The sequence below is a fragment of the Petaurus breviceps genome, unplaced genomic scaffold (genome assembly GCF_028583685.1).
Source record: "Petaurus breviceps papuanus isolate PSGF00001 unplaced genomic scaffold, PetGlider_PUasm1.0 90775, whole genome shotgun sequence".
NCBI lineage: Eukaryota > Metazoa > Chordata > Mammalia > Diprotodontia > Petauridae > Petaurus > Petaurus breviceps.
The window spans coordinates 11,484,155-11,508,883 of record NW_027187342.1 but is presented as its reverse complement, the minus strand read 5'-3'; the positions used below and the strand labels follow the sequence as shown (position 1 = coordinate 11,508,883).

The window sequence follows — 24,729 nt, the reverse complement described above, 5'->3', positions numbered from 1 at the left end:
CACTGGAGTCGGTGCTCTTACTCGCTGAGCCACCTGGCCGCCCCTATAGGTTTATTAAAATTGCATTTCCAGTTCATTGATTTGCTCTTTCTCTATTTTACTGAAGTAAGCATTTGGAGATATACAGATTCCTCTAAGAACTGCTTTGGCTGCATGCTATGAATTTTGGTTATGTTGTCTCATTGTTGTCATTATCTTTAATGAAATTGTCAATTGTTTCTGTGATCTGTTCTTTGACCCACTTATTCTTTAGTATTAGATTTAGTTTCCATTAAATTTTTAATCTATGTTTCCACAGCCTTTTATTGAATGTAATTTTTATTGCATTATAATCTGAAAAGGATCTATTTAATAGTTCTGCTTTTCTGCATGTTTGTGAGGTTTTTATGCTGAAATACATAATTTTTGTGTAGGTGCCATATACAGCTGAGAAAAAGTATATTCCTTTCTGTTACCATTCAATTTTCTCCAGAGCGCTATCATATCCAACTTTTTCTAAGATTCTATTAATTTCCTTTAAGTTCTTTCTCCTTTATTTTTTAGTAAGATTTATCTAGTTCTGAGAAGAGAAAGTTGAGATCTCCCACTAGTATAGTTTTCTATTTCTTCCTGTAACTTAAAGAAGTTAAATAAGTTCTTTAAGAATTTGAATGGTACGTCATTTGGTACATACATGTTTAGTATTGATGTTACTTCATTATCTATGGTATCATTTAGCAAAATGTAGTTGCCCTCCTTATCTCTTTTAATGAGGCCTATTTTTGCTTTGCTTTGTCTGAGATCGTGGTTGCTGCCCCTGCTTTTTGCTTTTTTTTTAACCTCAGTTGAAGCATAATACATTCTGCTCCATTCAAGAGGAGGTATTAACATCAACTTTGTGTGTGTGTCTAGGGACCATAGAATCTTTCCATCTGTCTTGCAAATGAAACTTTCCATGTGTCTTCTCCTTCATTAGAATGTGATCTCCCTTGAAAGCAGGGACAGTTTTACTTTCTATTTATCCACAGCGCTTAGCACTGTGCTTTGCACATAGTAAGTGCTTAATAAATGCTTCACTCATTCATTCAAATTCTGGGAAATCTGAAGTAACAAGAAATGTTAAAGCCTGGGCCCAACCTGAACTAACCTGGCAGCCCTAGGGCTTTTCACGACAAGGCCTACAAGGTTGGGAGCAGAAGAGAGGCAGGACACGGGTGGGGCAGGGCTGGGCACTAAAGGCAGGGAAAGAATGCCCACCCCCAGGGCTCGGGAAGGAGAGCTGAAAAGAAAATGAAAACAAAAAAAGGCGGTGGCAGCTGGCAGAGGTAGGAGACCGAAAGGGCCGTCAGCGAGCCACAGAATCTACTGCAAAGCCGGAATGCTCCTTGTAGACTACACCTGGGAGTCCCACCCTCTGTCCAATCCTGAAACTGTAGCCTATTTGATAGGCAGCTCTTCTCACCAGCCACCTCCAGCCTCACTATAAACACTCCTTACTCTCTCCGGTCTAAGTTCCCCCCGCCCCCCAAGCCAATCAAAGGAATGGGCGGGGAAGGCCCCCCACTGTCTGCGTCAGTTTAAAAAAAGGAGGGGGAGGGGAGAGAGACCTATACGGAGAAGAAGGAGAGACACGCCGGAGACACACAGAGACTGAGAGAGACACAGAGAGAGAAAAAAACCTTTTGAGTCTTTCTCGGGCGAGTGAAAAACACCTCCAGTTCTGTAGGCGGAGCGCCCGTGATCGACAGGCGCATGCTGCCAATGAGCTGGCCCGAACGCTCTGCAGACCTGTCTCGGGAGCGGGCGGGGCTGGCACCGATCTCGGCCAATGGCGGCGGAACGGGCGGAGGTTGGGCTGCGGTGGGTAGGGTTAGTGTGAGAGGTGCGGCCGGGGGAGGTAATGATGATGGTGGCGGAGGAGGATGGGGGGGGAGGAGGGGCTGGTGACTGAGCAGCAGCAGCAGCCGCGGCAGCTACTCCAGAGGGGGGCCTGGGGCGGGGGTGGGGGGCCCGACCATTGGGCGAGTCCCTCTGGGGAGAGGGTTGGGGGCTGAAGGGCGTCCTCCCACCCGGCCGGGGCGGCGTGGGGTTGCGAGAACCGGGGGCGGCCCGTTAGCGCTGGCTCGGCTTCGCCTGTTCCATGTGGCTCGGGCGGTGGGGATGGAGGACGCGGTGGCGGCGGCAACAGCGGCGGCAGCAGCGGCGGCAGCAGCAGCGGCGACAGCGGCAGCAGCAGCGGCAGCAGCAGTGGCAAGCGAGGAGCGGCGCTGAGGAGGGAGCGGGGCCCGAGCCGGAGCTGGAGCCGGAGCCGGCAGCGCAGGCGCGGCGGGACCTGAGGTGTGAGGAGGGGCGGGACGTGCCCCTCGGGGTGACAGGGACGGCGGGCGGACCCGGGGCCCGAGGCGGCCGGAGTGCCCAGAGCTGCCCGGCCTGGCCCGGCCCGGCCCCCTTCCTGCCGCCGCCCCCGGCCCCTCTCTGCCGCTGGAGGCGAAGGGAGTATCCGCTCCCCTCTGTTACGCCGTCACGCCGAGGCGGTGGGCAGTGGGCCTGGGACCCTGCCCTCCCTCTGTCTCCTCCCTGCCTCGCCCCTCCCTTCCTTAATTTCGTCTAACCCCCTATTCTGGGATTCAGCGGGTGACACGATTAATTTTTGGCAGAAAGACACAAAGAGTTCCTTTTTAACCTCCCTCCTCCCTCCTCCCCCCCTTGGATGGGGGGCGGCCGCCGAGGCCCGAACGCGGAGCGGCCTCTCCGGGGCTTCCCGGCTCGGGCTTGCCCTGAGGCTGCTTTGGCCACGACTTGCCTCTCTCGTGCTGGGGTTGGCTACTGGTGCCAATGTGTAGGGGTTGCTCAGTAACCCTCTCAGATACGACTGTATTCCTGTCTTCCATCATTGATATCTTTGGCTTTCGGCTAGGGCATATTTAAAAAAAACAAAGCAAAACACTAAGGACTAGGACGATGTCAGTTGCAAAATCATCTAATATTGAATACCTGTTCTCACCTTTACCTTCCCCTATTTTCTTTCATTTTTTTTTGTCTTTGTTTTGCTTTCCAGTCCTACAGACTACACATCATAGATAGAGCCCATGAGGAAGAATGATGATGTCTCCATGAGGGAACCTGTTCTCACTCATACAGTCATGTGTATCATGTTGCTGGCTGTGCCATTCATCTAAGGTGGGATTTACCCTGTGAAACAGGGAGAAGAAGCATGGACCCTAAACATCGTTTCAAGTTATAATTCACTTTTCAAAATACAGACTTAGAAAACGGAGCTTCCTAGCTTTGGATACTGTGCTCTATAAAAGCTGCTGCATTGCTCCCTTAGAGGTGTTACTGTACGCTGACTATCATCATGGCCTCAGTTTGGAAGAGATTGCAGCGTGTTGGAAAACATGCCTCAAAGTTCCAGTTTGTGGCTTCCTACCAGGAACTTATGGTTGAGTGCACTAAGAAGTGGTATGTAGTGCCTGATGGTTGGATGCTACAGCAAACGACTCCCTGTTGGGATAGATAGCACTTTTACCTTTCTATGTCTAAGCAGCTGGGTGGGGTGCCAGTAAGTTCAGGAGTGTGCACTGGTGCTGTCCCTGTGGGCTTTAATTATTGTGTTCCATTATACTGATAAGGTTATTACTGTGACATCAAAAGTTTAGCAGATTTGGACCTTAAGGTTTTTAGCAGGACTGGGATAACTCTTTTTATGTATTCAAAGGAAGACAGGATTTCTAATGAAAAATTAATGACTGTGCAAGGAAACATAGAATTTCTATGGGATGGGGATGATCTTTTTTTGTTCAGGGTAAATAATCTCCCTTAAAGATGAGGTGTTCTTCCGTGTGTAAATAGGGAAATATTGGAATTTATAACCTTAGAAATGAATTTGTTATTTGCTTAGGCAACTATGTCATGTTTTAAATGCCAATGGGACACATTTCTTGGCCAGACTGGAGGAAGCAATTAGCCCTGATTTGCATCTTTCCACTTCAGCAAAGTAAACTTAAGGGCTTACTTCTTATGGCCTAGGACTACAACTAAATACATATTATTATATGAGAGAAAAAGTTAGATTTAAAACACAGCTCCCTGTGGTTTTTCATTTGTTACTATGAGTGAGCAGCTTTACTTTAAAAGAATTTATAGTTCACTAGGACTCTGATTTTTGTGTAGTATTCTTTGTTATAGCACATTATGAAACAAAGAAAGTAACTTCTGCACTTTTGATATTTAGTATTTATAATTCTTATGTATTTGACACTTACTATAAATTATTTCTTGCATTATAAACAGTTACTTAAAGCTGTCCTTAACCAATTACCATGCTATTGTCCTTTTAAAGATTTTCTATTTAGTATCTTAGACAATATTATGCAATGTATTACATAAAGAATACAGAAAGAAACATTTTTAGGTAATGGGTTAATGTTATAACAATTTGATACAGTAAATATTCAGCTACCAAATTTGTCTGTAATTCACTGCAGCACTTGGAAACATTATAAGAGCTGATATCTTTAAAATATTTACATGTCTTAAGTGGAATTCCAACAGTAATATAAAGTGATTCTTCTTGAGTCACTGAATCTTTTTTTTTTGTTGCCAGTTTGTAAATAGCCTTGGGACAATTTTCTTGAATGGTATGTAAACTCATGAAGTTAGTTGCCAAGAGCAGAGCCATTGTGCTTGAGAATTTTGCTTCAGTCCAGTAAAAGGAATGCTTTTGGAAGTATCTTTACTTTTTTAAGTCTAGTAAATTAGATCTCTTAATGTATAATTAGGTCACATGACCCATATCTTTTGAGTTCAGCCTATGACTTATAGGACAAAAGCATCAGAGTTGTGGTATGTGATCATAAGAATCCTAAATGTGTCTTATAAAAATATGCTTTATAAACTTCTGGAATTAGTGTAGAATTAGAATAAATGCAAGGATAGTTTTAAACCCATTTGAAAAATAGAAGGTATTTATATTTAGTTTTCTTTCCTTTTTTTTGGTTAGAGAGGGGACAGAACTATTAATCCAAATACTTTTCTTTATTAAAAAAGAAATTTAATTTCTTGTGAGTTGATATTTACAAGTGAAACTTTAGTTGTAGAATAAGGGGAAAGGTAATAGTTATGCATGTAAGAAATCCTTAACATTACATCTTTAGTATGTGTAATAGATTTTGCAAGGAATGAAGTGGTACCAAGAGAGACACAGTATAGTCCTTTGAAGGCATTTTGAGTCCCATTTATTCTATCCAGGATAATCTTTGAAAGATTTAGCATAGCAGAATCTTGATGGAATTTTCATAGGATTATGGAGGCTGAAGGGAACTTTAGAGATTATCTAGTCTAGCTTTCTTATTTTACATATGAGGAAACTGAGGTCCAGAAAGATTGTTTTGATTATATACATATATGTTTTATGTAATATGTTTACTTTAAGTAGAACACTAATCAAGAATCAGAAAACTGCTTTGATAAAATCCTTTTATATTGCCTCTGTAGGTACCATAGAAAAATTTACATATGCTAGAATTGTATTGTAGAAATGGGCAAATGGGTTGTTATTAGCTAGGACATAGATGTCTTTTCATTATATAGAACTTTTAGTTGTAATGGTATTCAATATTCTAGCTGTCACATGTGGTCTTAGGGTAACTGCAGATTAGGCCCTGTTTCCCTTTCTCATTTTCTATACTATGTGTTTCTTTTCTGTTCTCTATCCCAAAGATATGGTTTCTTCTTCTCAAGGGAGCTTACAGGAGAAAACAAAATGGGTCTAGAGGAATCTAGAATAATTTTTAAAAAAAATTTTAAATAGTTGCTAATATAGCACAATGGGTGATAAGAATGAATCAGAGAATCAAAAAAAAATTTTTTAATACTTATTTTGTGCAAAGCACTGGTGATACTAACAGAAAAACAAGATAATCCCTGCTTTCAAGGAGCTTGTATTCTAATGGGGAGACACATAGGAGGTTTCAGCTTCATGAAATCTATGGTTCTTAGGGTGTAGCGGTGAAGCAGATGCCAATACATCTTTAATGCTTCTTCCACTGGTAAACCATATCCACTTCCAATGTTGAACCATTTGGCAGTGCCAAGGACTTTTGTGATTAGAATTTTTCCAGGTCATCAGAAGCTGTAGCTATAGGAGAAAAAATAGACATTATAGGAAATGAAAGTAGATATCAGGATCCAAACTGTAGTTTTCTAAGACTAATGTGTCACCTGGAATCCTGTTCAAAATCTCTATAATGGAAAGACAGAGATATAAGATTATGAATCTAGAGCTGGAAGAGACCTCAGAGAACATGAAGTCTTCCCCCTTGTTTAAATAACAATAATAATAATAATAGCTAGCATTTATATAGTGTTTCCTGTGTGTCAGGCACTGTGCTAAGTGCTTTATAATTATTATTTCATTTGATCCTCACAATAAGCCTGGGAGGTAGGTACTATTATCATCCTCATTTTACAGATGAGGAAACTGAGGCAACCAGAGGTTAAATGACTTGCCCAGAATCACCTAGCTAGTAAGTGTCTGAGGCTAGATTTGAACTGAGGTCTTCCAAACTCTAGGCCTAGCACTCTTATCTACTTCATTACCTTTCCCCCTCTCCCCCATTTTACAGAGGAGGAAACTAAAGACCAAGGGAGATTAAATGATTTACACAAAGTCACACAAGCAAGTGTATTGTCAGAATTTGAAACCAAGTCCTTTGACTTCAGAATTAGTGCTTATTCTCCTGTATCAGAAAAAAAAAAGCAGGGAATGAACAGCCCAGAATTCAATAGACCAGAGATAAATGCTCTGCTATACTCATCTCTGGTTTGGCTTTATCTCTAGTATATTTGGTTCAGAAGGACCTCAGAATTTAGAGAAGGCAGAGAAACAAATTCTGGAGCAGGTCCAGAAGTTGGTGATGTTGGATGATGAGGATGATGAGGGCACTGAAGAACCTGCCTTACGAGAGGGTTGGTTATAGGAACTGGGCATGCCTAGCCAGGAGAAGAGAAGATGTAGTGGACACATTACAGCAGTCCTGTGGGAGAGGATTAGACTTGGTTGGTTTGGCTCCACAGGGCAGGATTAGGTACAGGGGCGGGGAATTTCAGAGAGGAAGATTTAGGCATATGTAGAACAGACTATTTTGGAGACAATGAATTCTCCTTCAGTCCTTATGGCTACTTGTTGAAGATTTTGTAGAAGGGAATCTTGGTTAGGCCTCTATTTTGGACTAAATGACCCATAACGTCCTTTCTGACTCTTAGGTTCTATGATTTTATGAAGAGGAATAGAGTAACTGGGGTGGGATAGAAAATAAGAAAAGGTGGTTTGATGAAAAGAGAGAGGCAGCCTATTAAAAAGGAAAGAAGAAAGGAAATAAGCATATATCAGGTGCCTACTATGTGTCAGGTACTGTGATAATTTTTGTAAAATTATCTTATCTAACCCTCACAACAATCCTGATTGGGAGATGCTGTTATTATCCTCATTTTACAGCTGAGGAAACTGAAAAAGATCAGGCCACATTCTTTTTTGAAGTGTGCTCTGCATTTTTTTGGAAGTGAGATGCTTTTAGGGGTAATGCTTTAGGGGTATAGTCTTAACCTCAAACTTCAGAATGAGCAAACCTGCTGCCTGTATTCTGAAATCAAAGCGATGCAGATAGCATATAATATGGGATTCAGGAAAGGTTTAGGTGTTTTTAGCCTTGACCTACAGGAAAGTAGTAGGAGGTCAGTGAAAGAAACATCTTTCCTAAGGGGAAGGGGCATATCAAAGGGTAGGAAGCTGTCACTAACACCTTCTTTTCTCAGCACAACAGAATTGGAGCCAAGCAAGGAAAGTCAGGATGTGACTGACAGAACAGGATGAAAGCACTGCTTTAGGAAAGCCAGCTTTTCTTGGATCTAGGATATTAGTGAAACCAAGTCTTGGTGTACCTTTACTATATTAGGTTCATCAAAAGAAATAGAGAGAGTGGGTTTATACTTTTATAAATTGCTATATTCTCTGAAGAACTGAGTCTTTCCTTTTGTAGTTTGTAAACCCTAATCTCAGCTCTTGTGTTTTCTCCCCCTGATTCTCTTTCAATACTCCTTCCTCAACTCTGGCTACCTCTTGGTAAGGACAAACTTCTTGAAGAATTTTTTTCTTTTGAATTCAGGTTCACATTTGCAACAGGTGCTAGCCCTGGACAGTTCTAGATTTGGTGCCTCAAGATGTTTGTCTTCTGAGATGTGAGACTTCTAGTTAACCAAAAAGAATGAAAGTAAGGTTTCATTGCCCGCCCATTTCTAGTAGATTTTTTTTTATAGCTATTACTTGTCTCTTACTTTTGTTACTCTTCATATGACCATGAGCTAAAAAACTAGGCCATATTTAGAAGATACAGACATTTGTAGGCTATTCCAGTTTTGCTTTCACTACTGTCACCGGATAAATCTCTTCCTTATTTAATTGTTAGGCACATTGTTGAATTAAGCCCTGATTTCCTGAAGATGGTAGAGTATAATAAGAGTTGTGCATCAATTTCTCCAGTAAAATCTGTTCCTTTCCTACATGTCTTCTTATTTTCATCTGTAGTTGTGTGTTTCTGGTTTCTGACAACCTTCTTCTCTACTAACCAACCTCTCCATAAATATATGTGTTTAGATATCCTATGACTGTAGGTCAAATATGGTTAGAGTATTGGTGATATGAATAGAAAGCAAATGTACTTTTAAATGAAGTTTTCATAGGATTATTTTAAGTTTCTAAATGACTTAAAGTTACTTTTCAGTGCTTGTTCACCTTATATAGATAAAGCAATACTTCTCTTCCTTATCTTGTAATGATGTTAAGACTGAAAGAAAATTTCAGAGAACTGTATTGTGAGCTTTTCCTAGAAAGACATATAATCATTTTATTCCTAAAATTCTTTTGTTATTTAGAAATTCTCTATAATTTAGCCTTCTTCTCCATACAAAAAAAGAAGTCTATTTATAAACTTTAGAAAGGAATTTTTTTCTATGTAACAATCAACAAATCTTTCTTGAGCACTCAGGCTGTGCAAAGTACTTTGTCAAGGGTTATGCAAAGAAGTTTAGGTCATAGTTCCTGACCTTTAAAAGCTTATATATAATTGGATAGCTAGAAACCCATAAAAAGTTAAATAACTGAATATGTCACCAGTAAGTAATAGTTCAAGACAATGCAAGAACTGTCCCAAAGCTATACATGATTTATTTACCAGCATGTAAGGGAGGGACAATACCTGTGAGTTCATTGATAGGGGGAACTCCTGAATAAAGAAACTCTCTCTAACAGTGTAGGTAAATGCTTTCTCGGCAATTTATGGCCTTAGTTACCTAGTTACTGAAAAGTGAAATGCTTTACCCAACATCACACAACCAGTATTTATTATTAGCTGGATTTGAACCCAGGTTCAAGGTTCCCAAGACTAGCTCTGTGTCCACTGTAAAAGAGTGGTCAACAACACTACTGTGGTCAGGGAAAGCTTTTGGGGATGTGGGGAAAGAATTACTTTTTCTTTTTCCCAAACCTTGAGCTCACAGGGTAGAAGACAATGGGTAACCATAGAATCATGAGAGAGGGTAACTATTTGTAAACTATAAGAAGGGAGATTTTTGGCACCTGTCAGATGTGTCCTGTCAGCTATATATTGAAATGGCAGCAAGTACTAAGGGTCATCATGTGAAAGCATGGATCCATCAATACCAGCTCTCTGGGAACTTGAGCTATAGAGAGTAGGGAACAATCAGGGATGTGACAAATTCCTAGTGGTGATTTCAGAATCAGAGTACTATAACTTTAAACATAAAAGCGATCTCAGAGGTCATATAGTCCATCCCAATGGACCCACCCTATACAGATGAGGAATCCTGAGGCCTGAAGAGGTAAAATGATTTGCCCAAGGTCACATAATAAGTGTCACAGCTGGGATTTGAACCCCTGACAGTGGTTTGGAGGATGGGACATTTGTAAGTCAAAGAGGCCAAAAGGTACAATCAGGAAGTAATGGGAACCAAATTTAGGGTAGTGGTAGTGGAAATGGAAAGGAAAGGGGGCAGTGGACATGAAAAACATGAAGGAAAAATTGATAGGAATTGGTGAAAAAATAAGGGGAATGGGGAAAATGGAGATGGAGAAAGAGGACTCAAAAGACTTTAAGGTTGCAAGCTTGGGTGACTCAGAGAGTTATAGTGCCCTTAACAGAAGTAGAAAAGCCAGGAAGAGGAGCTGGTGGTTGTTGTTTTGGTGGGGAAAAGTGAGATTGTTTTTAGATATGTTGGGTTTGAGGAGGTGGCAAAAACATTTAACTGAAAATATCTAAAAGGCACTTGGATATTTGAGAGAGAGAGTTCAGGGCTAGAGTTTTAGGAAGCAGCCTGTGTCGAGCAAGGAGCTCTGGATTTAGAGTTAGAGAACCTGTGTTTGAGTCCTGGCTCTTTTACATGTGATCTTTGTCACCTTGGACAAGTCTTACACTTGGAAAATGAATTTATTGGTTTAGATTATCTCTTGGGTCCTTTCTAACTCTAAATTGGCAATTGGTCAGAGTGGTCTACATAGTGGTAATAGTAAAAACTGGCAGGAGTTAAAATTTCCTAGAGGTAAAGAGAGAAGAGAAAGTTCCAAAGAATGAACATTCAGGAGCATTAGGGTTTTTGGGGTATGATGTGGCAAAAGGCAGAAGAAGATGAGATAAAGAGTGATTAAGAGGAGGAAAGGGGGCGGCTAGGTGGCACAGTAAATAGAGCACAGGCCGTGGAGTCAGGAGGACCTGAGTTCAAATGTGGCCTCAGACACTTAACACTTGCTAGCCGTGTGACTTTGGGCAAGTCACTTAACCCCAATTGCCCTGCATTCCCCCCTCCAAAAAGCAAAACAAAACAAAGAGGAGGAAAGCCAGAATAATGAAAGTATCAAGGAAAACAAGGGAGGATTTTTAAGAATAAGTGGATGGTTGAATGTCACATGTAGAGCATGGAGATTGAGAGCTAAAAAAAAAAAGGTTACTGAATTCTTAGGAAATCATTGTGATGTTTCAAGAATCTACTCTTCCAAAGTGTCTTATTTTTGCGTTGTAAAAATTAGTTTTTGAGGATTTTTTTTTAAAGTGGAATAAAGGAATTATATATGTTTAGAGCTGGAAAAGATTTTAAAGATCTTGGTACTTCACATTCTCATTTTGCAGATGAAAAAATTTAGTCCTAGAGAAAGGAAGTGACTTGCATCAAGGTTATGTGATGAGTTTGGAGCAGAACTAGGATTGGGATATAAACTCTACAACCCATATTCCCAAGAGAATCTCTATAACATAGTCAACAAATGGTCCAGCCTTTGTTCAAAGACTTCCAGTGAGGGAGAATCTACTTATTCATTCATTCATTTTCAACAAACATGCACCTACTGTGTGCCAGGCCTTGTGGTAGGTACTAACTATACAAAATAAAAAACAAAACAGTCTTTTCTTTCAAGGAACTTATATTCTTTTGGGGGAGTAAGAACATATACACAGATATGTAAATACAAAATGATATAATGAATACAAAGTAATTTCTGGGTGGAGGGCACTAGCAACTGGGGCAAGGGCAGGAATTAGATTGCAATTTGTTTTTTGTTTTTTTTTAGTAGGTAGCACTTGAACTAAGCCTTGAAAGAATCTTGTGATTCTATAAAGAGTACTTTCTAGGCATGAGAGAAGGTTTGGGGAAAAGCACAGATGTGGGAGATTGAATGTTGTCTATAGTGTGTTAACAGCAGATAGTCCAGTTTTGTTAGACTATGTAGTGTGTAAAGGAGAACAATATGCAATAAACTAAGAGAGGTATACTAGAGCTAGATGTAAAGCCTAGTAAAATGCTTAAAAAAAGGTGTTTGCATTTTTTATTCTAGAGGCAAGAGGGAGCTACTGAAATCTTACATGGTTTGGCATGTGTTTTCAGAATATTAATGTGGAAGCTGTATGGAAGATAGAGTGGAGAGAGGTGCAAAACTGTATACAGGGAGACCAATTAAGAGACTTTCTTGCAATAGTAGGTAAGAGGTGATGAAGGCCTGAATTAGAGTGGTAGGCTTGTGATTGGAGAGAAGGGAAAGGTAAGAGAGGCATTGAAGGTAGATTCAGTTTATTAACTTATTAGATATAGAAGATGAGGCAAACTGAAGAACTGAGAATGATGCCGAGATTGCTAACTTGTTTGGCTAGAAAGACAGGGAAGTTTGGAAAAAGAGGGTTTTGAGTTCTGTTGAATTTGAGATGCATGTGGAACATCCAATTGAAAATGTCTAGTAGGCACCATTTTTGAAAGTAACCCATTCCACTTTTTAATAGCTTTAATTTTTAGGAAATTTTTCTGTGTCAAGTCTAATTTTCTCCTTGGCACCTTTTACCCATGGCTTATATTGGGCTCTGGGGTCAAGCAAAATAAATCTAATACTTCCTCTGGCAGTACTCCAAATACTTGAAAACAACTATCATGCTTCCCCAATTTAATTTAATTTAGTTCAGCAAGCATTTATCAAGTGCCTACTATGTTCCAGGCACTATGCTTCTTTAAGATAGACATTGCCAGTTCCTTTAGCTGATCTTAATATGGCATGATTATCTGCCCTGCTTCCTCCTGCCACTTCTAACTTTTCAAATGTGGTGCCCATCGCTGACCATAGTACTCTAGATATAGTCTGATCAGAGCCAGAGTGAAGTTGGAGCTATACTCGTCACTTAATATAGTTCAAGATTGCATCAGTTTTTTTGGTTGCCATATCACACTATTGACTCATATTGAACTTGCAGTTCACTCAAACCCTCAGCCCTTTTTTTTTCAGGTGAACTGTTCCTTAACCATGCATCTCCCATTTTGTACTTTTGTGAACTGATTTTTTGAACCCAAGTTTAAGATTTTACATTTATCACCCTTAAATCTTATTTTATTTGATTGAAGTGTATCAGTAGCTTTTTGGATTGATCTAGCGTATCAGTAGGTTTTTGGATTTTAACTCTGTCATCTAGCTTTGTTCTGCTTGCAAATTTGATAGGGCATCATAACCATCCTTTTGACTAAATTATTGATAAAATGTTAAATGGTACAGATACAAGCACAGATCCCAGAGGCACCTCACTGGAGGATAGAGTTCTTCCTAGTTGACATTTACCCATTAATGACCACTCTTTGGGTCTGTTTATCAACCAGTTTTGAAATCATGTAATGTTATCTCACCCATATCTCTTATCTTTTTCACAAGACTGAAGACTAGAAGCTCCTAGAGAGCCAGAACTGTTCTGTTACTGTCTTTGTGTCTCTAGAGCCTTAGCACAATAGTACCTAACACTTGTTGATTGAGAAGCTTTGTCTAGACTAGAATCTGGGGTAAATTAAATCTGTACCATTCCTGTAACATGCCATTTTGTAATGCTAATTTAGGAGAGAATGAAAGTGAATGAGAAAAGTCCTTGTAGGGTGAGTATTGCAGTCAGCCTGTAAAGAAAAGGAAAGATTGATAGAGATTCTGTGGTGTTAAATTGAGGGAACTTGGTGATTTATTTGCATATGAAAGGCAAAGGATGAGAAAATGATAACAAACACCTGCATTTGAAATCTGGGAGACTGAAGGAACATTGGTGATATTGAATAATAACAAAATCAGATTGCTGTAAGCAGTTGGAGATGTTGGTCTGGATCTCCCAAGTGAGGTCAGGACTGAGTATCATCTGTTGACTTCAAATTCAGTGCTTTTTCCACTACATGATGGACTATATTTTATTTGTCAAATACTAGATATCTTCTGATACTTTTATTTAGGGAAATTGCATTGCAAGTGACCCAAATAGTTATATTCTGTTGGGAAAATCTCCATCAACTAAGTGCTGCCTTGATATCTTAGGAATCTATTTACATTGTTCACAAATACCCTGTAAGTCCCCAACTTGGAGTCTTTAATGTGAATTAATTCCCTTTGACATTTTGAACATTTGTTCAGGATCCTGATGTTTTTGTATTTTCTATGCCAAAATGCTCCTGTTAAATGATACATGTATTAACATTATTGCATATTTACTTGCCAAAGTTAATAAATATTTTTTAAAAATGATTTCTCTTCATAATAGTTTTCATCTGGACCTGTGATTTTATTGGTGTGGGGACCTCCCGTAGTGGAAACTCCCTCCACTGATATAGATAGGCACTGTTGTGTTAGTGACTTGTGATGGTTATAAAGCTAAAGAGTCAGAGGCAGGACTTTAATCCATTTTTTGGTGACTTCAAGACTGGCTCTTTATACTATTCATGCCCCCTCACCCTCTTTTAAGTGATGTTTCATTTAAGTTGCCCTTCATTTTTAAAAAATGTGTTTGAAACATTTTTACAATTAATTGGGAACTTTGAATACTTTTGCAATCTTAGTGAGAATGTTCCTTGAAGTAAATCTGTTAAGGAAATAGTATCATGTAGAGGAAAACACTGGACTGAGTGAAGAGACCTGAGTCTTAGTTTCAGTTGCCATTAACCAGTTATATGATCTTTTGTAAATTTATAATTCATACAGTTTATAGATCTAGAGTAGACGTTTAGGGGCTATCTCGTCTAACCCTCTCCTTTTACAGTTTCCTCCTCTGTGAAATGAGGGGGTTATGATGTGTGTGATCCCATATCATTCCTACATTCTGGAATTCTTTTGAAAGGAAGTGATTTTTTTGGCAGTAATATCAATAGTGAAGAAATTCTCTTTTGTTTGTTTTGAAAAATTTTCTCCCTCTTGAAATATGCCTAGGGATAATTGTCCATATCCTTTGCTTTTCTAATACCAGATTTTCACTGTGATTATTGGTATTTTGTTATTATCATTAGCTTCTGTAAGTGAACTTTCAGATTTGAATCTTGTTTATAGATGTTGTGGCTGACACAAAATTGTGTCAGGAGACCTGCCTCTTGATACCTGATTTTGCTGTGTGATGTGTTGGGCAAGTCACTTATCCTTTGCTATACTTAATATAGCATTGTTTGACCATCACATACAAATACAGTAAGCATTTATTAAGCAGCTATTTTGTGAAGAGTACTGCTAGGTGTTGAGGGAGATAGAAGGTTTGAGAAAGATAAATTTCAGTCCCCAGGATAATAGCTGGAGAGCTAAAAGGGATCTTAGCACCCATATAGACAAGTGCCCTCATTTTACAGATGAGAAAACTGAGACTGAGGCTAAAGGGTGATTGGTCCAGTGTCACACAGCTAGTAAGTGTTAGAGGCAGGATTCAAACTTTTCTTTCTCACTTCAAATCCAATTCAGTAGACAGGTAGAGTAGTAGATAAAATGCTAGTCTTGCAGTTAGGAACTTGCTGCATAACTCAAGGCAAGTCACTTATTCTCTCAGCCTCATTTTCCCTTAAATTAGGGATAATAATAGCACCTATTTCACAGGCTTGTTGTAAGGAACAAATGAAATAATATAAAGTGCTTTACAAAGTTAAAATGTTATATAAATGTTAGCTATTACAATCTATCCACTATATCTAATTGCCTCAAGTAATAAATAGCAGAGCTTCAGTAATGAGTAGTCTCCCATTGAGCAAGTTAATTAACATCCCTGGGCTTCAGTTTTTCCATTTGTGAAATGAGAGGGTGGGATAAATTGACCTTTGGGGGAACCTTCTAGCTTTAAATCTATGGTTCTGTCTTATGGAACTCAAGCCCCCAGGCTTCTGCCTGGTTGTGATACATGGCTCCTTTCAGTGCTACATCTTATTGATGTAGTATTGATAGCCATCTAATAATATGGTGAAACAAAAACACTTATCCTAATGTATTATTGATAGCCATCTAATAATATGGTGAAACAAAAACACTTATCCTTTGCTACAGACTCTGTCCACTGTGTCACCTAGCTGTTTTAGAAAATAGCATTTACTCTAAGTAGAAAAAGAGTGACTCAGGTTCTGCTGCTTAACTACTTGTTTGACTTTGGGCAAGTCACTTAACCTTTCTGTACCTCACTTTCCTTATCTGCAAAATTATAGGGTTGGATTAGGTGACCTCACTTCCAACTTTCTCTATGTCTATGATTCTATTGTGTGTGGGCATTGAGGTCAAGAGAGTCAGTCAGTTTGCTGCTCAGGATGTGAGGATAGCATGGAGGGCTTTGGAGGTGAACTGCTTATCTTCTGAACCTTGTCAGTGTCTTCATCGTATTTTGAAGACATTTTCATTGGTTTTGGAAAAGGATTTGCAAATGTCTTAGGTGGTGGTGGGTTAGCCTCAGTGTCTGCTGAAGAATCTTTGCTTTTTAATCTCAGGTTCTAAGGACACTTGAGCCTTGGCTTTCAAACCAGCTGTCACTGCTTTTGAATTCCAGCTATTTTACATTTCTCTCTCTTTTATTGCCTTCTGAACTTTTATGCACATGTGTGTAGCTTGTACTTGTTATATAGATGAATTTGTCTCTAGTGTCTAAAAGTAAACTATATGTGAAAAATAGGCACATTAATATTACCAGTTAATACCATAAGATGCCCCAGCTATGTTAACTGAGGTGTGTATGTATATGTATATATCTTTTTGAGTCCCCAGTACATGCTTAGGGTATTAGAATTATCAAATTGAAACAGTTCAGGAAGTATAGGAAATTGCCTCGTTTGGCTGGAGTGTAGAGTTGGGAGTGTGAGAGGGACAATTTATGTGAGATGAGGCTTTAAGTCAGTCAGAAAGGCAAGAATTTGATCCCTTTTCCCCAGGAGGTCACATTCTAATAGGGAGATAACATGAAAATATTTATGCACTTGCAAAATATATACAGTATAAAATGGAAGGTAATCTCAGAGAGAAGAGGCTTGCAGTGGTTAGAGAATACAAAAGACTTCTTTTAGAAGATGAGATTTGAGTTAAATCTTGAAGGAAGTGAAGGAAATAAGGAATTCAAATTGAGGAGATCATTCCAGGCATTAGGGGCAGCCATTGCAAAGGCATGAAGCTGGGAGGTGACTTCAGAATAAAATCTTGGGGGATGCACTTTGTTAGTAGATGTGACCTGGAGGAAGATCCACATGGAATACTGAAAAGAAGCTATGGTGGTTCCAGGTTGTGGCAGAGAATTTATTAGGCAAGACTCGGGGGGTAGGGAGGTGGGCATCTACAGTTTTTGAATAGAAGAGAGGTGTGACCAGAATAATGAAAATAATTATCATGGCATGGAGTTAGTTTGAGGGCTGACTATTGCAGCATTATAATTTTTTTTTAAATTAAATTATAAGTGGCTGTCCTAGGGTAGACTAGAGAAGAGGGCACAGATTTGGGGAAATGTGCCGATTGTGAAATCAGTAGGACCTGATAGGTACTTAGTTACAAGTGAGAGGGTAAAGAATTAAAGATAGTCTCAGTTTTAAGAACAGAGGAGATTAAGTGAGTGGTGGTGCCAAAGCCAAGTAAAGAAAGGCATAAGGAAGAATGATTTAGGAATAAAGGTAATGAGCTTGGTTTTGGACTGGTTAAGTTCAAGATGCTGGTAGGACATCCAAGTAGAAATGACCTTATGTTTGAATCCCTGCTCTGCTTACTTCATTCATTTTGCTTTTCTGAACTTCAGTTTTCTTATCTGTAAAATGAGGAATTTGGACTAGATATTCTCAGAGGGTTTTTTGAGCTTTAAATGCTATGATCCCACTTAAGTCATTGAGCATATTCACAGCACAGTTTTGGCATTAATGATTAGGACAGTGATTCTACAGGTATAGCTAAATATTCCTAACCTTTTTTTGTAGCATAAAAAAAAGGTAAGAGAAGCTATAGGAGCCCAAATTTAAAGAACCCCTATCCAGTTATTATTTAGAATTGTTAGGTAGACATTTAATGAATACTTAGCTAATGTCTACTTAAATTCTAATTTGTGGGCTGAATCACTTATCTAACTTAAAAAAAAGATTTAATACCCTTTCATAGTCTGCCATGAGCATTTGTTAAATGAATATAATCTTGTGCAATATTTCCATGTGATTCCTTCATTTAGTGAAATTCGAATATAGATTTTCTATAGAGATTGTTTCTTGAAGTAACATTTAGGAAAGCAATGTGATCTAGTAGAAAGAACAATGGATTGAGTGGGAATTTGGGTAACCTTGGGTGACTCAACTTCACTGGGCATTGATTTCCTTATATTTAAAAATTATGAGTGGATTAGATCAGAGATGATTTCCTTATCTTTAAAAATTATGAGTGGATTAGATTAGAAACAGCTCAGGGTCTGCAAAACACCCAGGTGGAATCAGATTAAAATGTAATTGGGAAATATTTAACAAAATAAAAATGTATTACAACATGGATAATGTTAATTTGTGGTTTTCCAAGTCAATATACAGCCAGTAGGGATCCATTTCTATTTGAGTTTGACAGCATGTGATTAGATGATCCCTAAGGCCCTTATGTACTTTTTTCTTTTCTAGATTCCTGCAATAACTTCCTATTTGATCTCCCTGCTTCGAGTTTTCCTCCACTCAAATCTTACCTTCTATATAGCTGCCCACATGATTTTCCTAAGGTGTAGGTCTGACCATATTTATTGGTTGATTAATTTAAAAAACAACTTTAATTGATATATTTTGTTTTTGTATCACCTTCATTTGCAAATGAATCCTTCTTTCCCGTTCAGAGAACCTTGTGACGAAGAAAGAGTTGCACAAAACTAGTTAGTACATCAACCAAGACTGACAATCTATCAGTTAATCAATAAACATTTATTAAATGCCTACTATGATGTAGGCACTGTACTAAATTTTGGGGTGACAAGACAAAAGGGAAACAGTTCCTGCCCTCAAGGAGCTTATATTGTGTGGGAGCATGTAGCATGGTTCAATATTCAAATCTCCTTCTACCCCCATCTTTGCATGGAATAATGTATTTTCTCATTTTCTAGGGCCAAGCTCAGTCATTATAATTATAGACTCTTTAGTTTCAGTTATTGTTCTTTCCATTTACATTGATATAATCATTGTACCTATTGTTTTCTTGATTCAACTTACTTTGTTTTAGTTCATAAGAGTTGCTCTGGGTTGGACTTGACTTGGGTCAGTCTTGTGGTGGTAGTTTATGTTCAATAGTCGAACAAAATGAAATACTTGTATTTTGTTAAACATTTAACCATAGGAGATCTGCATAGTAATAAGAAAGGAAGGAGAGTCAGCAAAGCATATATATTGAGAATAATTAGCTAAGTGAAACTTTTCTGCTGACTCTGAATTTGCCTTTTATGGTCCACCATCCATGGCAGAGAGTACCTATAGTGCCTCATGACTCTTTTGTACAGGAAGTGGTGTCACTAGCCTGGGCATTGGTCCCTTGGCCCAATTAAGCCTTGTGAATATGATTATGATAAAAATTATAATAGTTTTCAAGAAAAACTAGCCTAACTTACATGGGGTGGCAGAATGTTAGGATATTGTTCTATTCCATTAGCCTTCTGTGATTTTTCCATGTAGTATGTGAAACTGATATTTTTTGATCAATTTTTATGATAAAATTAAACATATCAATAAATGCAAGAGGGGGGAAGGCAGGGCAATTGGGGTTAAGTGACTTGCCCAGGGTCACATGGCTAGTAAGTGTTTAAGTGTCTGAGGCTGGATTTGAACTGAGATCCTCCTGACTCCAGGGCCAGTGCTCTATTTACTGCGCCACTTAGCTGCCCCAAGAAATTTTTAAAAATTAAATATCTGGAGGAATATTCAGCACTTCTACATATGCTGTACCAATATAATAAAAGTTTGTGGTTTTACCATTTAGACTACTAAATGGATATACAAAACTAGACAAAATAATAAAATTAGCTTGGAAGAACAAGAGATCTAGACTATCATCAGAGGGAATAATGAAAAAAAATAATGAATGAATAAAAAAATAGAAATGAAGAGGGAAGTAGCCCTTCTGACCTTAACCTATATCATTAAAGCTTTAATCACAAACATGTTTCTGGCCAACAAATAGAAAAGTAGCTTAGTTGAACAGATTAGACAAGGAAAAATCAGAAATAATTGAAGTCAGTAACTGAGTTATAACTCTAAAAACCTAAAATTATTAAGAAGGAACACTTCAGAAAACTGGAAAGCAGTCTGGCAGAGATTAAGTGTAGAACAAAATCTCATACTATGTTCTATAATAAATTTAAAATGCATATTTGACCCAAATATTAAAGCCATGTCAAAGAATAGAACAAGAAAGCAGAATCTCTCACAGCTCTGTAGGCAGTAAATTCTTAACCAGATAAAGGATAGAGGCAACTACAAAAACAAGAACATAGCTAAGTTGTGATTAATATGAATTATATTAATGTGAAATTCGATGTAGTACTAATTAGAAAATGATACCAGGTCTCATTTAGTGAGAACCAAAATTCAATTAATTTGAGGAATCCAAACTAGTCAAGAATTTTATTACATCTGCATCATCAATCTGGAGTTGCCTATCATTGGGTATGATCTCCTACTCTACTGCCATATTACCAGCAGTTGTGTTGATTTTTTTTAAAGCTCTTAACAAAATGGATAAAAAAAGTTTCAAATGGAAACAGCAAAAAAAATAAGTGGCTTGTAATTATTCAGAACAAAAATTTGATGTAATTCAATGGCATGAATGTGCTCATAATAACTCTAAAATAGGACAAGATGTCAGGATGCCTGAACCTACAGTAGAGAAGAATATAAAACATGCTGGTGAAATAAAAAGAAAAAAGCAAAGTTGTATCAATTTTTTTTGTGATTTTTAAATAATCAGAAGGTATAGAGGGCAACTGTTAATTTTCTTCATATCTTCCCTGTTTTTCACTTCTTTTCTCATTTTTTTCTTTAAGATAATTTTATACTCATTTAAAAAATTCTTGCTATAACTCTTCTAGAAATTCTTCTTAGATTTGCAACTAAGCATGTTTCTTTGAGGTATTGTTTGTTCTTGAGGTATTCTTTTTTATTCGTGTCTTGAGCTCCCCTATTGCCATAGTAGCTTTTCTGTGGTTAGGTTCTGTTTTGTTGTTGTTAGTGGTGTATTTAAGCTCAGTTTTTGACTTTGGGCTTTATGTCAGTGCTGGGCTCTTAGCACTTATGGAGGAGGATGTCTGGCCCAAACCGCACTCAACCTTCTGCTTTCTCAGCTTGGGGTAAGGGGAGGTACAGATATTTAGTGCTCTCAAAGTAGAGTGATCTGGGTAGGAGAGTGTTTGTTCTTTGTCCTCCTGCTCTGAATTCTGTAAGTTCTTGACCCAGCTTTGGAATTTTTACCTTGTCCTTGTTTGGAAGTTTCAATAGACTATTGGCCTTCTAGGAGGCCTTCCAGGTTCAGAACAGCTAAACCACTGGCCTCCTTTTGGTCTGAGACTCCTGCCCTGGTTATTCCGTTGAAAGTTTCCACACTGGGCTCAAGGCTAGAACAGAACCGCTGCTGTGCTCCTTTGATCAGATCCTTACAGCTATAGTTTGCTTCTGAAGTTTGTTTCTTGCTCAGTAGACAGCTATAGTCCTTGCTTTTGATTGTTCCTCTCCACCCTGTATCTGTGACCTAATATTGTGTGATAGGTGAGAGCTGCCAGTTGGAACCTATTCTTGCATGCAGTACCTGTTCAGGGCTCCCCTGGAATCTCTTTTGACCTAGGTACTTCCTACCCTGCTGCCCTGTCTCAATCTTTTTTCAGTTTCTAGGCACTGGAATGTTCCCTGCTGCTGCCACCAGCTATTCTTGGCCATACCCTGTCTCTAGTACCTCAAAGACCTCTCTGTAAGTCTTCTTAGGACACTCTGGGCTAGAAAGATAACTCACTGTGACTTTTTCTTGTTTTTTTTTTAATCAAATTTGCTCCGGTCCATTTTCTAGATCTTTGTCAAAGAACTGCTTTCAGTGGTGACGTAGGCCACCGCTTCATTGTCTTGATGCTGCCCCTACACCCAAGAAAATCACTGACAAAATGAAAGACTTTCTATATATCAAAAAATTTATACTAACATTTTTTGTAGTAGCAAAGATCTGGATTGCCTGTTGATTGGGGGTGTGGCTAGAAGTTGTGGTACATGAACTTAACTGAATATTACTGTATTGTAAAAAAAGATGAATATAATAAATTCATAGAAGGATGAAAAGACTCATGAATTGAAGCAAAATGAAACAATAGAAGCAGGAAAACAGTATATATAATGATTACAGCAATGTACATGGAAAGAGTAATAATAAAGCAAACAAAATTAAGTGCTGCAAAATTATGACCAAGCTTGGCTCCAGCGAGAAGCTGTGAGAATGTTCCTTCTTTTGCTTTTTGCAGAGGTGGGGATTATGGGTATGATGTGGAACATTGCCTATGTTAGAACTTTTGATTTGTTGGTTAGTTTTGCATAACTTTCTTTTTCTCCTTTAAATATCATTTATTATAAAAGATGATTGTCTGGGAAAGGATAGGGGAGAAATCGTAGGTATTGTAAAATCAAAAGAGCAATAGAAATTTCAAAAAAAGAAAGTTAAGGGAGAATTGAAGTTCTGTGCCAGGCACTCTGTTAGGGGCTGAAGATAAATAAAAAAACGAAAATAATCTATATTCTGAAGGAAATTTGGCTATGCCTATTTTTGTGGTAACATTTTCATTATACTTACGCTGTTGTGAATATTTTTTTTATTGTTAGCTAGTTTCAGCCTTTATTATTCATCTTTGCTCCTGATCTGTGTGATGTTAGCCAAACCTGTATAACCTCTAGTTTTCTCATCTATAAAATGAGGAGATTTGACTAGATTAGTGGTTCTCAACTGTTTTTTTCCTTTCAACAACAAAAAAAAATGTGCTTTGAACTCTCAGGGTAATTTAATGGGCTACTCATAATATTCTTTGAAATATGTTCACTAAATCGTAACAAGAACTACATTATAACTTTTGCCCTCAGAAGCTCCAAATTAAAATTTATTATTATAATTATAGTTATAAAATAGAATTCTTTACCTAGAATTATGAGAACTCTAAACTTAAAATTATAAAACTCAAATTATTAAATAATTTCAGATATATTTTTGGTACTGTCCTTAGAAGTAATAAGAAGTAATTTAGTCAGAGCTCATGTTTACTGTCATCTGCAAGACTTCATATTGAATTTCTTTATTTTACAAATTTTCTTGAATATAAACCACATATTTGATGAAATAAGTTCCAAGTTGGAAGATACCTAACATAATATTGCAATCATATATATATATATTTTGACTGATGCATTTATTTATGAAATTTAAAATTATAATTTAAAAAATTTATTTTTAGTTTTCAACATTTGCTTTCATAAGTTTTAAATTTTCTGTCTCCCTCTCCTCTTTCCAGCCCAAGATGGAATTCCATCTGACACAGGCTCTACATGTACATTCTTATTAAATGTATTTTCACATTAGTCATGTTATAGAAGAATTAGAAGGAATGGGAGGAACCATTAGAAAGAACAACCATTAGAAAAAACAACAACAACAACAACAAAAGAGAGAGCAAATAGTATAGTTCAATCTGCATTCAGACTCTATCCTTGCATTGCTGAGAAGAGCTAAGTCTTTCAAAGTTAGTCATTGCACAAAGTTGCTGTTACTGTGTACAGTGTTCTCTTGATTCTGCTCACTTCACTCAGCATCAGTTCATTTCAGTTTTTCCAGGTGTTTTCTGAAGTTTGCCTGCTCATTGTTTCTTATAGCACAGTAGTATTCTGTTACATTCATAAACTACAACTTGTTCAACCATTCCCCATCTGATGGGCATCCCCTTACTTTCCTGTTCTTGGCCACCACAAAAAGAACTGCTATAAATATTTTTGTACATGTGGGTCCTTTCCCCATTGTTATGGTCTCTTTTGGATACAGCTCTAGAAGTGGTATTGCTGGGTCAAAGAGTGTGCACATTTTTATAACCCTTTGGGTATCGTTCCAAATTACTCTGCAGAATGGTTGGTTCAGTTCACAACTCCACCAACAATGCATCAATGTTCCAATTTTCCCATATCTTGTCTAGCATTTTTCCTGTTTTGTCATGTTAACCAGTCTCATAGGTGTAATTTAATACTTTAGTGTTGTTTTGATTTGCATTTCTTTAATCTATAGTGACTCGGAGCTTTTTTTCATATGATTGTAGATAGCTTTAATTTCTTCATCGGAAAACTGCTCATTTATATCCTTTGACGTTGATCTGTTGGGAAATGACTTGTATTCTTATGAATTTGATTCAGTTCTCTATATATTTTAGAAATGAGGCCTTTATCAGAGAACTGGTTGTAAAAATTCTTTCCCAATTTTCTCTTTCCCTCATAGTCTTGGTTGCATTGCTTTTGTTTGTACAAAAAATTTTCAATTTACTGCAATCAAAATCATCCATTTTGCATTTCATAATGTTCTCTATCTCTTGTTTGGTCATACATTCTACTATTCTCCATAGGTTCTCCACAGGTAAACTATTCCTTACTCTTCCAGTTTGCTTATAGTATCAGTCTTTATATCTAAATTGTGTACCCATTTTTAATTTATTTTTGATATATGGTGTAAGATGTTGGTTTATGCCCAGTTTCTGTCATACTATTTTCCAGTTTTCCCAGCAGTTTTTGTCAAATAGTGAGTTCTTATCCCAGGAGCTGGGGTCTTTGAATTTATCATTGACTATTTTGCCTTGTGTACCTAACCTGATCCACCACTCTTGTCTCTTAGCCAGTACCAAATAGTTTTGATGATGATTGCTGCTTTATAATACAACTTAAGGTCTGTTGTAGCTAGGCCAC

At 37.9% G+C, this 24,729-nt stretch overlaps 1 protein-coding gene across 7 annotated transcripts in view; it reads left to right on the top strand.

Annotated features, from left to right (window-relative positions):
* Positions 1–687: 687 nt before the first annotated feature.
* EHBP1 (EH domain binding protein 1) overlaps positions 688–24,729 on the top strand; it is a 422,755-nt gene continuing 398,713 nt past the window's right edge. For 3 of the 7 annotated variants that reach the window (XM_069069006.1, XM_069069005.1, XM_069069007.1), the window contains exons 1-2: positions 691–1,876; positions 3,038–3,441. In XM_069069006.1, the coding sequence (XP_068925107.1) occupies positions 3,338–3,441 (104 nt within the window). In that variant the 5' untranslated portion in view covers positions 691–1,876; positions 3,038–3,337. Of the gene's footprint in view, positions 1,877–2,176; positions 2,317–3,037; positions 3,442–24,729 lie in introns of those variants that run through there. The other 4 variants (XM_069069009.1, XM_069069008.1, XM_069069010.1 and 1 more) reach the window with 3 other exon arrangements.